General features: G+C 37.8%; 1 protein-coding gene across 4 annotated transcripts in view; it reads left to right on the forward strand.

The window, feature by feature from the left end:
* Window positions 1-14242, forward strand: part of VPS13B (vacuolar protein sorting 13 homolog B) — a 1042333-nt gene that overhangs the window by 666607 nt on the left and 361484 nt on the right. For all 4 annotated transcript variants that reach the window (XM_071207936.1, XM_071207935.1, XM_058275777.1 and 1 more), the window contains one exon: window positions 7062-7265. In XM_071207936.1, coding sequence (XP_071064037.1) covers window positions 7062-7265 — 204 coding nt within the window. The remainder of the gene's footprint in view (window positions 1-7061; window positions 7266-14242) is intronic.

Here is a 14242-nt window from a genome sequence, read left to right on the forward strand (position 1 = left end):
TATTAGAACTTCCTTAGAGTAATTAAACAGGTTAAATTTTGAAATGTGTGTAGAATTCATTGAGTGTGATTAATTAAATTCAGGGTGAGTGGTGTTCCCTGTTTGCCCAACTTTGTTTTTCAATATCCTAATGTGTGCTTTATCAGGAGAGTCTCTCTTCCTTTCCAGTCATTTTACCTCTATTTAATATTTTATACAGAAACTGAGAATAGAATCATAGTAGGATGATTTTCCCTCGTCATTGTGGTTTTTACTATGTGACAAATTCTCTTAAGGCCCATTATATGTTATTTTACTTAATTTTCATAATTAAGACAGAAATCTAGATCTTTCTTTGCCCTCGATCACTGTGATTCTGCTACCTATTTGGCAGAGGAGAAAATACCAGTTTTCAGGGCAAGCATGACCTATGGACTGTGCCTATTCACCCTGTATGAGTGAGGCTAGTCCAGTTCTTTGATACTTGGATGAAGAAGGGCCTGTCTTTGGCTAGATGCCTCACTGTCCTTGTGGCTTAACTTCTCCCTAAGCAATTCTCTACCCCTGCCTTTCAGATCTCTTCAAGGTTTCTGGATATGCTACTCTTTCAAGCATTTGGACCTTTGACCTTTTTTATTTTTCTCTGCCAGAAATACTGTCTTCGTTGTATTAAATGAGAGTAGACTCTGTTTAAACATTAAACTCTATTTAAATATTGCTTCCTCCTCTTGGGTTCCCCTGGAAGGTGTCCCTGTTATATGCTTCTGGTTGCACTCTATTCCTGTTTATAGCATTAACTTTTACATCATTATTGTTTTGTAGTTGGCTTATAAACTCCCCACTAGACTGTAAACTGCATCAGGTAGGGACCATGACAGTATCCCCAGAGTCCATCACAGGACCTACCTTGCAGCACCCAGTACGTACCTGTTAAATGAAAGAAGTCAAGTTAGCCTGGTGGAGACAGGGCTATTTAGAGAGGAGGAAACAGTTTTGATAGTCCTGACTAGGTTAGGAATAGAGAAGACACTTGGTCACTTTTCACCACTTACATTATCACCATTTTAATGCTGTCAGAGTATAGTTTTAAAATAGAGTTCTAGTCATTTTCATCTAGAATAGAAATAGAAAAAAAGGGGCTATAAAAGAAGAAGTTAATGTTATATTCAGTAGAATAAATAAGAGGACAACCTTTATGTTAATCTTATGGTGAAAAGATAGGAAATGTTTTCTAGGGATAGTGAAGAATAGGAGTTATCTCTATAAATCTTCCTAATATTATCCTTTTATTGTCTGTTTAATCACCATAGCATCATAATTGTGTTTCCATTTTTGTTGCAAATTAGTTTATTTGGCCTTCTAGCCTTTTTTTTTTTTTCCTTGAACACTGGAGGTTTGTCTGTGTTTGACTTTGTTAATCGTCTCTCTTTTATTTCATTAATTTCTGCTCTTACTCCCTTCTCTCTTTTTTTGTTCATTCTGCCTTTTTATGCTTAGCTCATTAATTCTGAACTTTTATTCTTTGCTGAAAGAAGAAAATAGTCTTACTCACACACTTATTTTCTTGTGTGAACTGTAAATTTTGTCTGTGCGTCTCTCATTTCTCTGAGAACCTAATTGTAGAAATTCTTTGAGGTCTTCAGCTGAAATTGAGTTCATTTCAAGAGAATTTGCCTTTGACCCTGCTTTTTAAAAAAATTGTGGTAACATATATACAACATAAAATTTTTCATTTTAATCATTTATGTGTATAATTCAGTGATCAATTGCATTCACAATATTGTGCCATCACCAATATCCTTTACTAAAACTTTTTATCACCCTAAGCAGAAACTCTGTATCCATTAAATAATGACTCTATATCCCCACCTCTCCACAGCCCCTGGAGACCTGTAAAACCTGTAAAAAACTTTCTCTCTTAATGAATTTGCTTATTCTAGATGCTTCATATAAGTAAAATTATACTATATTTGTCCTTTTGTGTCTGCCTTATTTTACTCTCCACATAATGTCTTTAGAGTTCATTCATTTTGTGGCATGTATCAAAACTTCATTCCATTTTTATCACCAAATAATATTATATTGTATTTATATACCATATTTTGTTTATCCATTGATGGACACTTGGTTGTTTCCACCTTTTGGTTATTGTGAGTAGTGCTGCCATGAACATTGATATAAAAATATCTATTCGAGTCCCTGTGTCCAATTCTTTGGGGTATATACCTAGAAGTGAAATTGCCAATTTATATGATAATTCTGTGTTTAACTTTCTAAAGAACCACCAAAATGTTCTCTACAATGGTTGTACCATTTTACATTCCCATCTGCAATGTAGGAGGGTACCTATTCCACATTTTCACCAACACTTATTATTTTCCATTTTTTAAATAATAGCCACTATTATTTTTAAATAATAGTGGATGTAAAGTGGTATTCCATTATTGCTTTGATTTGCATTTCCCTAATAGCTAATGATGTTGAGCATCTTTTCATGTGCTTATTTGCCATTTGTCTATCTTATATGTTTATTCAAGTCCTTCATTCAATTTTAATTGCATTGTTTGTCCTTTTGTTATTGGGTTGTAGGAATTCTTTATATATTCTAGATATTAAAATTATCCGTTGTCAGATATATGATTCCCAAATATTTTCTTCTATAGGTTGTCTTTTTACTTTCTTGATTATGACCTTTGAATACACAAAAGTTTTTAATTTTGATGAAGCCCAGTTTACCTAATTTTTTTGGTGTCATATCTAAGAACCCATTATCTAATTTTCTCTTATGTTTTCTTCTAAGAGTATTATGGCTTTAGCTCAAATATTTAGGTCATTGATCCATTTTGAGTAGTTTTGTATATAGGGTGAGGTCGGGCTCCACTTTCACTCTTTTACATATGAAAATCCACTTTCTCAGCACCATTTGTTGAAGAGACTATTCTTTCCCCATTGAGTGGACTTGGTATCCTTCTTGAAAATCAGTTGACTATAGATGTAGTGTTTGTTTCTGCTTTTGCTTGTCATCTTTGAGCATTATCTGTCTGGGACAAGGATCTTCAGATTGAGATTTTTCATACCAAATTTGAGACTCAAACCTAAAAGTGATTACAAAATTTTGGAGGGTTTCTTTTTACCACTCCTCCCATTAAGATTAAGATAGACAAGTTATTCATTCCTTTCTGCATAGGCATTAGGAGGGTTATTTTGGTTTGTTTAGATTTTATTTTATTTTTTTTAGTAAGTATAGAGTCACAGGATGTTGCAAAAAAATAGAGAGAAGTCCAGTGTGCCCTTTGCCCAGTTTCCCTTAGTGGGGAACTACAGTACAATACCAAGAACAGTACAATACCAAAATTAGGAAACTAACTTTGGTACAATTCACGACCATATTCAAACTTCAACAGTTTTACATGTGCTCACTTATGTTTGTATTTGTGTATGTGTGTATAATTCTTTGTAATTCTGTCACATGGATAGATTTGTGTAACTACCATCACTGTCAAGATATGGAGCTGTTCTAACACAATAAGGTTCCTGAGAGCTTTTCAGTTCACCCTTTCATTACTGCTCTTGACCTTGGTGAACCCAGCTTTATGTACAGTGTCTCCTATTAGATTCACAACCTTGGGTGGAAACTGTGCAGTTGTCAGAGCAGATGATCAGTGTCTGCAGGATTTAGCAGAAACTCTAAAGGCTTTGGTAGGTTCCTATTTACCAGGGTTCCTGATTTCACTTTGGTGCCAGCCCTGGGATATGTTTAGAAAAATACTTAAAACCATTTTTTTCCAAGCATTTTAGTTGTTTCAGTCAGGAGGTTCACTTATGGTTTATAAAATGCTGTATTTCAGGAACAGGTGACCATGGAAATGGTAAAGAACATTTACCTTTGTAGTTTTCATTATAGTTCTCTCATAATTAGGAAGTGGACTTTATCTTGGTGTCTGAGCATATAATTTCTCTTAGCTCATTGTCACTGGAAAGTCTGAGATCAAAGCACACATGAATCTAGGGCTTATCCTATTTCCTACAACTCTGATTTGGTTGCTTTTGCAAATAACTTTTAAGTTAGACTGATACACCCAAATATTATAAATTCCTCTAATGTTCAAATCAAGTTAAAATATCAAATATATCATGTAATTTCAAAAACAAAGAGAAAATATGAAATCTCTAAGCCTGATCCTTACAAAGTTTGAAATTTGAAAACCAGCACGTTTAGAAATACCTGGCTATTGTTCAATAGACGAACCATTTTGTATTGGGAAGAAGAGTTTGTGGGAAACGATGTTTTCCACAGATGGATGATAGGAGCAATATAGCTCAATTTAAGAACAGTAGAAAACATGGGGAAATTTTAAGCCTAAATGAAAAACTCTGATGAGACTTAGTGTTTTTGTGGTTGCAATTTTGTGGTTATACACTTTTTCTGAGCCAAGAAAAATAAAAAGACCTATGTTAATGCTGGACTAGGATGATTTGTCTTTTTAATAGCAGTAATTGTATTTTCAAACCTATTTTTTCTCCTCTGAAGGGATTCTTAAAGTATTTTTAGTTCACCTTTAAAAATTCATTGGGAAAGTTTATTTAAAATGCAAAGAGTATTGGTTTAAAATAAGTAAGTATAACTTTTCCTAGGGAATAATAATATAGGAAATAGGCTAGGACATCAACTACCAAAGATATTAGTTGAATGTCAGCATTTCTCTGGGCCTGAGGCAAAGTTTACTATTTAAAGACTGTGTGTTCTTATTACTTTGGGCAGATAGGTTCTCCACTTGAGCTTTGTAAAGATTTTCATCAATTCAAATCAGTGAATTAAATAACATTTATTGATTGCTTGATAGGACAGGTGGTTCCTAACCTCGAGAAGTTTCTGATATTGGGGAAGACTGACAAGTCAATGTGATATGTGACTATACTTATAAATATAGAGATACCCTAAGAGCACAGATGTGGGATGGAGTTTGTAGAAAGGATGCTCAGTAGAGGCTTCATAGAAGTGATACCTGATCTGGGCCTTGAAGAATTAGCAGAATTACACCAATATTCAAATAAGATGAGCATTCTAGGCAGAGGGACTCTCAAATGTTGCTCCCTGCCCACCCTCCCTCTTCCATTCCTTTTGTCTTTATCCTTCATTAGTGGCAATTGAAAGAGTTCTTGGCCCATTTTATGGGCACTATTTCTATGCAATTCTTGAGATTGTGTGAAAATTTAGGGCACCTTTCCCTTCCATGCCCATTCCTAGATTTTAATTTTTTTAAGTTAGAAAAAGAGAAAACCAAGTTCAGCTCTTATCTCAGGAATCCTGAAAATCCATCCTTCTCAATTTCTCTGTGTCCTCCTATGACTTCTGTTGCCATATTGGTAACTCCTTCTGACATCTCCCCTACCTGAAGTATCTGGTCATTTAATTCCAGTCATCTTCCTGCTCCTCTCTTGACCTATATTCATTAGTTTCAGTCCTTACCTTGCCTGGCCCAATATATGCTATCTCTAGGTCTAAGCAACTGGCCTAGATATGTCCCATCTTTAATCTGGCTAGTCATCTACTGACTCCCACTGCTTACTTAGCCAACTAAGGCATAATATTAGCCAGATTCTTATTGAACTTTCTTGGGACTTTTCACACTAGGACTCAACCTTTTCCCTACTCCCCATTAATTTGATTAATGGTCAATTAATGTAATAATTTAATCGATTTTTTCTAGCATTTATTATTTTAACTTTGCTGTAGATGAAGACTTTCATAGAGGCCAAATATTATTTGCCTTTCAATCATTCACTTTATTTCATTTTTTTAAAGATTTATTTATTTAACATTGTCTGCTCTCTGTGTCCATTTGCTGTGTGTTCTTCTGTGATCACTTTTATCCTTATCAGCAGCACCACGAATCTGTGTTTCTTTTTGTTGCGTCATCTTGTGTCAGCTCTCCATGTGTGCAGCACCATTCCTGGACAGGCTGCAACTCTTTCGCGCTGGGCAGCTCTCCTTACGGGGCGCTCTCCTTGTGGGTGGGGCTCCCCTATGCGGGGGACACCCCTGCGTGGCACGACACTCCTTGTACACATCAGCACTGCACATGGGCCAGCTCCACACGGATCAAGGAGTCCCAGGGTTTGAACCGCAGACCTCCCATGTGGTAGGCGGATGCTCTATCCATTGGGCCAAGTCCGCTTCCTCAGTCATTCACTTTAAATCATTTCCAAACCAACAAAAGTTAATATAATATAAAAAAGCGTTACCCAGTTCAGACAAACTTAGATTTGTCCAGCTGCCGAATCCATGTTCTTCTTCCCAACCTACTATACTGGCTTGCTATTTTCATTCTAGAACCTTCATGAGAAATTTCAACATTTACTTCCTTTAATTTAGCTTTAAGCTACAGATAACCAACTTATTTGTAAGAATGGGTCCAATAAAAGCAAAGTATATATATTCCAAGTCTTTATATGCTGGTAAACTCATTGGTGTTTCTACATCAATAGCCCTTGTAGTCTTCTCAGCAATTTAGACCTCTATTTGTGTAAAGAACTAAAGGGAAAGAATGGGGGTAGTGAAATAAAAAAACAAAACTCCATCACCTTTCCTAAAAAATAAAAGAAAATTCTAAGAAAGGCCGGTGATTAGCATTAGAAAGATGACTGGGTTTGGGGTGAAAAAAAAAAAACTTGGATTGAAGTTGCAGTTTTGTCCCATACTAGTTTTCTAACTTTGGCTAAATCTTTCAACCTCTCTGAATTGTTTTCTCTTTAGTAAAAACAGAGATAATAATAGAAGTTCACAGCATTGCAGGGGTTAAAATCATGTACGTATAAGTACTTAGATCAATAGTACAGTGCTGGGAATAATGTAAAAAATTATTATAGTGTGGATTATTGTAAGTGATAGGTTGTGGATATATTTTCATGCCAAAATATGTGGTAATTTTCTACTACCTGTCTCATAGATATGATTAACCAAGTGTATTAGCAATCCAAAGAAAAACTGATGATACTATGTTATTAATAGAAAAACAGTGATGATACTATGTTAGTTTACTAACATGGTATCCTTATCTCTTTTTATATTGCCTTTACAGGAGAGCCTTGAACTTAGGGATACTTCGAGACCCTGGATCAGAAATTGAAGATAGACAATACCAAATAGACTTGCAGTCCATCAATATTGGTACTGCACAATGGGATCAACTAAAACCAGAGAAAGAAAGTGACACAGGAGGGGTGCTAATAGAAAGTGAAAGAAATTCTCAAAATCCAGCCCTTGAATGGAATATGGCCAGCAGGTAAGAAATGATTGAAAAACTTTATACACTTTATAAAATTTCACTGCCTACAGAGCACTTGGTGATACATTCTTTAGCATGTCAGACCTAAATGTTTTGGTATTGCTTCTACATTTCATTACAAACATAAAATAGATTTTGTAATTGTGGCTTATGATTTTGCTTGGAAACTTGCTAGTCCTACCATTGTTGCACAGTGATTATTAAAAATAAAAGATCATATCAGCATTTCCTTAATAAACTTTTTTTGAAAAGTTTGCTATTTGATGAAAGTATCTACTTCAGTCTACAGGATACATTCCCATTTGCACTTGAAATCTATTGTATTTAGGATCAGTTGGCTTTTTAAAAAATTCTGTTTGTAATAATAAGAGGTGGAAAGTGATATATACTGTGTAAAGTTATGTTTAAGTTAGAATAAGGGGAAAACCAAGAGTTTGTGGCTCTGGGCTGTTTTTTCACCCACCTTAAGTAGAAGCAGCTCTGCTTATTTCTTATTTAAAGAAGTTAGCCCTGACTCTAAGATTTGTAGAGAGCCACTGCCAATTAATCCAAGCTATTATTCATGGTTCCCATCAGAGAGATAGGTAGAACTGTTTGCTAAAGTGAAGGTAATAGGCATTAAAGATATTTTTATATTGTAAAACTGTAAAAACTCCAGTTTTACAATATTTTTCATCTGTTTTTCTATTTATAAGAATCAGTAACATCTGTTGCTCACAATACATTGTCGTGATGTGTTGATTGGATTTCTTTCAGACATCATGTGCAGACTCTGTTGTATACATTTTACAATGCTGACTACTTTGGTTTACCACCAGAACTATATTTGTCTATGTCTTGGCAGTAATAATACTGACATCACTAATAATGAATTATGCAATGCTTGTCACTTTACCTAATTTATTTAACTTAATTTTCCCAATAATCCTGTAAGGGAAGAACTGTTATTTTCCCTGGTTATACATGAGGAAACTGAGGCCTAGACAAGATAAATAATTTGCCTAAGACCAAATACTAAGAAATGGTTTGTACTCATTAACATGACTGATAAGATTCTTCTTCTGTTACCCATATTCTTTTCAAACTTCATTGTGCTCCTCTTAAAAGCTTTTTTTTTTTTCATTCTGAAAATATTATCCACTTTCTTGCCTATAGGCCTTTGTATGTGATCTTCTCTTTGCCTGCAACTGTTAATCCACTGTTTTCATTTGCTAATTCTATCATTCATCAAGTCTCATTGTAGACATCAATTTTTCTAGGACGTCTTCCCAAAGCCCCCATGAAACCAGTTGAGGTGCCACTTCTATGTGCTTCCCTCATATCAGTTAGCATATTATATTTCAGTTGTCTGTGTTCTTGTTTGGGTCCTAGGACCATCCTGCCCATGCGTTTATCCAAAGCATATAGCACTGTCATAAAATGTATTACTGTGGTCTTTCAATGATTGGATGTGGGCTGCTTCTGCGGAGGGATGTCACTTTGGGTGATGAAGCTCCCTTCAGCTAGCCAAGGGAGATTTCAGTAGAGGGATACAACTGTGGAGTCATCAGCAGGCAGCACTCCTTGCAGCTGGGGAAATGTTTCATGCCTGAAGAAAGCATCTGGGTGGCATACCACCTCATGAACGACATCAGTCTTAATCTCCAAACGTAACATGTTATCAGCTAGTGTCAAGACCCCTCATTCCTTTTCTTTGCTTAATTTTCAGATTTATGAAAGCTAGCATGGAAAATTTAGAGATGATCATTTCTTAAAAAATCACAAATTCCATCATCAACAAAAAACATGGACCTTATTTTCTAGGAAACTTTATGGTCATGTAGCCTTAACTATGTCTCACCCATTCATTCTGTAATTCATTCAACAAAGACTTCACTATTTCATTTTTAAGAAAATAGTCAAACAAGTTTACATCAAGAATTTACTTAAAAGTATATATAAAATGCATAACTTTTAAACATTATCATGTATAATTCTGTGGGCATCTGTATTCAGTGACATCAATACATGTCATTATATCTTTAAAAATGAAGTAAAGTGGGGGAAGCAGACTTGGCCCAATGGATAGGGCATCCGCTACCACGTGGGAGGTCTGCTGTTCAAACCCTGGGCCTCCTTGACCCGTGTGGAGCTGGCCCACGTGAAGTGCTGATGTGTGCAAGGAGTGCCGTGCCACGCAGGGGTGTCCCCCGCGTAGGGAAACCCCATATGCAAGGAGTGCACCCCGTAAGGAGAGCTGCCCAGCATGAAAGTAAGTGTAGCCTGCCCAAGAATAGCACTGCATACACGGAGAGCTGACACAAGATGATACAACAAAAAGAAACGCAGATTCCCAGTGCCGCTGATAAGGATAGAAGCAGTCACAGAAGAACACACAGCAAATGGACACATAGAGCAGACAATTGGGGAGGGGGGCAGAGGAAGGGGAGAGAAATAAATAAAATAAAATTAAATCTTTAAAAAAAAAGTAAAGTGAAATAAGTCTTCTGACCCTCTGTCCCTTGGTGTAGTCTTATGTATATCCTCAAGACATAATTTTTTTTAAAGATTTATTTATTTATTTATTTCTCTCCCCTCCCGCCCCCCACCCTGGTTGTCTATTCTCTGTGTCTATTTGCTGCTTCTTTGTCTGCTTCTGTTGTTGTCAGTGGCACAGGAATCTATGTTTCTTTTTGTTGCGTCATCTTGTTGTGTCAGCTCTCCATGTGTGCAGCGCCATTTTTGGGCAGGCTGCACTTTCTTTCACGCTGGGCGGCTCTCCTTATGGGGTACACTCCTTGCGCGTGGGGCTCCCCTACGCGGGGGACACCCCTGTGTGGCACGGAACTCCTTGCGCACATCAAGCACTACACGTGGGCCAGCTCCACACGGGTCAAGGAGGCCTGGGGTTTGAACCGTGTACCTCCCATGTGGTAGACGAATGCCCTAACCACTGGGCTAAGTCTGGTGCCAAGACAAAATTTCTAATATTCTCTTCTCTTTGAAACTTTCAGCAGTCTTCCTAGTCTCTTTATCCTACATCAAATTTATTTTGGAGTTTTTTCCTTGGAAAAGGGATATCAAGTACAATTAGATGCAGAAGTTCCAGGTTATAGATATTAATAGCTAGGAACTATGACCAGAGTTATTAGTCCATTGAACCCTGCAGTAAAATTGAGTTAATTTAATATAGGTATGCTCATAAAACTGTTTTAGAGGTTATAATAAATGTAGTACTTATGATCTCCATCACAAATATATTACTCATAGTTTTGGTTTGTTTTTTTGTTGTTTCTTTTGAGGGTGAACTTTTTTTTTTAATAAAAAATAAGAGTATTTTACTTTAGTATTATTTAATTTTGCCAAACTAAATCTGTACTAGTACGTTACTTTAAAATATCTTAGAAATCATTCCATTTCAAATTATATTTCTTCTAGTATTTTCTAGAAGATGCTTTATTTTTCTTTACAAATTAATTTCTTATATTAGTTCAGTGCCTTGAGATGAAAGATTAGAGCCCCTGATGAGTATTCACACCCCTCTGTACTTTCCTTATCATTATACTTATTCAACCTGATGATTATTTTTTTTTTAATTATCACCAAAAAGTTTATAAAGGTATATAGTCTAAAATGTGGACCATAATGCAAACAATAATGTAAGCAAAATAAAGCAAACCATAATGGATCCATCATTAGTAGCTATGTTTCAATATCTGTACATCAGTTGCACAAATGTAACATCCACACGTAAATAGATCATTGCTGGGGAAGGAGAAAAGGGTTCGATGTTGGTTTTATGGGAGTTCCCTATATTCTTTTTTTTTCTTTCTTTCTTTTTTTTATTATTTATTTATTTATTTTTAATTACATTATGAAAAATATGAGGTCCCATTCAACCCCACCGCCCCCGCCCCCCACTCCCCCCACAGCAACACTCTCTCCCATCATCATGACACATCCATTGCACCTGGTAAGTTCATCTCTGAGCATCACTGCACCCCATAGTCAATGGTCCACATCATAGCCCAGACTCTCACGTTCCATCCACTGGGCCCTGGGGGGATCTATAATGTCCCGTAATTGTCCGTGAAGCACTATCCAGGACAACTCCACGTCCCAAAAATGCCTCCACATCTCATCTCTTCCTCCCGTTCCCCACACCCAGCAGCCACCATGGCTACCGTTCCCACACCCATTCCACATTTTCTCTGTGGACATTGGATTGGTTGTGTCCATTGCACATCTATGTCAAGTGAGGGCTTAGATTCCATATGGGTACTGGATGCACTCCTCCCGCTTCCAGTTGTAGACACTCTAGGCTCCATGGTGTGGTGGTTGACCTTCTTCAACTCCATGTTAGCTGAGTGGAGTAAATCCAATAAATCAAAGTGTAGGAACTGAAGTCTGTTGAGGCTCTGGGCCTGGGTGTCATATTATCAGTCCAGAGATTCAAATCCCCTACATATATCTTAAACCCAGCACCGACTACAATTCCAATAAAGTAGCATGCAAGTCTTGTGAAAAGAGATCCCCTCTGAGTCCAATTCCATCACGCAGAAACACCAGCTCCAAAGAAGGGCCATCTGTCATGGCAGTGAACCCCTTCTGCCATGACCATAGAACCCGTGGGTCTCTTTATCCCTCAAAAGAACCAATACCTGCGGTTGTATCTACCTTATCTGTCTCTTAGACTCTGTTCAGTTGTACATAGGGGTATTCCTTCTGACAACCTCCAGACTCTTTTTTAGAGACTCACAGCCTTATAATCTCATTTCTCCTTTCCATTTCCCCCTTACATTAGGTCAAACCGCTTCCCGAAGTCATGTTATTATATGTAGACAGGTATATTCTGCTGTTCCGCATTGAATCTTTAATTCAAGGTCATTTTCTAGTTGCTTCTTCAGCTGGTATGTGGTAGTGAACCCTCGGTGCCAGGGAGGCTCATCCCCGGGTGTCATGTCCCACACTGGGGGGAATGCATCGCATCTACACGCTGAGTTTGGCTGTGAGAGTGGCCACATTTGAGTAACATGCAGGCTGTCAGGAGAAAACCCCCAGGCACAATGCGACTCTAGGCCTTGTTCTTATTGCAGGTGTATAGGCTCAAAAGTGTAGCCATTAGTATCACGAGGTCACTGTTGGGCCCTCCTTCCTTCTTGGTTCTTGCCGTTGCACCTGGAGGATTGCTGCTACTCTCCCAGGGCCCACAACAGTGACCCCCTGGCCAGGAGCCCAGTACCTCCCCAGCTGTTGTTTTTGTTTCCACTATGAGTATACATAGACATTACCATATACCCTGGGCATATGCCCTGTATAACTCCCTGTCAACCATATATATCCTTCAAAAACATCCCATATCAGTATTCCTCCGCTGCCATTGTTGAACCACTCTGTGATCCAAAACTTCCCGTAAAGTGAATCCCAACATAATGTCAGCTTCAGAAGAGTCTTAGATCACCGAAATTCATATATACAATATACAGTATTTCCCCAGATCCACCATAAAACCTTTTCCCTTGCACAGCAATAATCTTTTAACTTATTCATATCATATTTCCTGAAACTGATGTACAGATTCCAACACTATAGTTTTCAAACAAGGTGACATTTGTGCTTACTATGTGGTCCACACTTTAGGCTGTACAGTTTTCTAAATTTTTTAGTTATCCTATGTTTTGTCTTATGGTTTTCATTATTAGTCTGTCGTCCCCTATATGTTTTTGGTGTAATATTAGCTGTTTTATATTCATCCTTGTGTACTCTCACATAACTCCTCTTTTGTCCCCTTATTTACCTTTGTTCCATCCATTCCACATCCATTTTCCCCTCCCCTTAGGGCCCACAACGCCTGCCAATCTAATACCCTGGGAGCCGTCCTTTCTCACGAGAGATACAGTTCTCTCTATTCGACGGCATTAGTCTTCCCCAGGATATGGGTCCACCCCACCCAATGGTAGAACCCACCTTGGCAAAATGAGCCTTCAGCTATTCCCTCCGGAGTCCGTCACGCATCAGACCATACCCCCTGAGCGTCCTAACCAGGTAACCCTCCTACTTATACTTTGATACGTTTTACTCAACATTTAGTTCTCAACGAACTTCTGACACTCTCCCATATTCATATGTTGCCCCTCCCTACCACCTATTTCTTGGACAATATTACCCCTCTTCCCATCCCCAGCCCCCCTCAAACCCAGAAAACCCCACCCGAAGGTAACCCCTTGCCCCCATTTTGTCCCTTCTTTGTGCTCATACTTACCGCCAGCTCATCACAGATTCCACCCCTGCAGACATTAACTCACATCCTTCCTCCACCCCCCGATTCCCTGTAAGCCACTTTTCCAGACTCTAGCTCTCTGAGGCAGTTAACTTATTTCATATCATTGAGGTCATATAGTATTTGTCCTTCAATGCCTGGGTTGCTTCACTCAACATAAGATTCTCAAGGTTCATCCATGTTATCACGTGCGATTGTAGTGTATTGGTTCTTACAGCTGAGTAGTATTCCATTGTGTGTATATACCACATTTTATTGATCCACTCATCTGTTGATGGACATTTGGATTGATTCCAACTTTTGGCGATAGTGAACAATGCTGCTATGAACATTGGTGTACATATATCGGTTTGTGTCCTTGTTTTCAGTTCTGCTGGGTATATACCCAGCAGTGGTATTGCTGGGTCATATGGCAAATCTATGGCTAGTTTTTTGAGAAACCACCAAACTGTCCTCCAGAATGGTTGGATCCTTCTGCATTCCCACCAGCAATGGATGAGTGTTCCCCTTTCTTCACATCCTCTCCAGCATTTGTATTCTACTGTTTTTTTCATGGCTGCCAATCTTATAGGAGTAAGATGGTATCTCATTGTAGTTTTGATTTGCATTTCCCTGATAGCTAGAGATTTGGAGCATTTTTTCATGTGCTTTTTAGCCATTTGTATTTCTTCTTTGGAGAAGTGTCTGTTTAAGTCTTTTTCCCATTTTTTAAATG

This window comes from Dasypus novemcinctus, chromosome 14, assembly GCF_030445035.2.
Source record: "Dasypus novemcinctus isolate mDasNov1 chromosome 14, mDasNov1.1.hap2, whole genome shotgun sequence".
Taxonomy (NCBI): domain Eukaryota; kingdom Metazoa; phylum Chordata; class Mammalia; order Cingulata; family Dasypodidae; genus Dasypus; species Dasypus novemcinctus.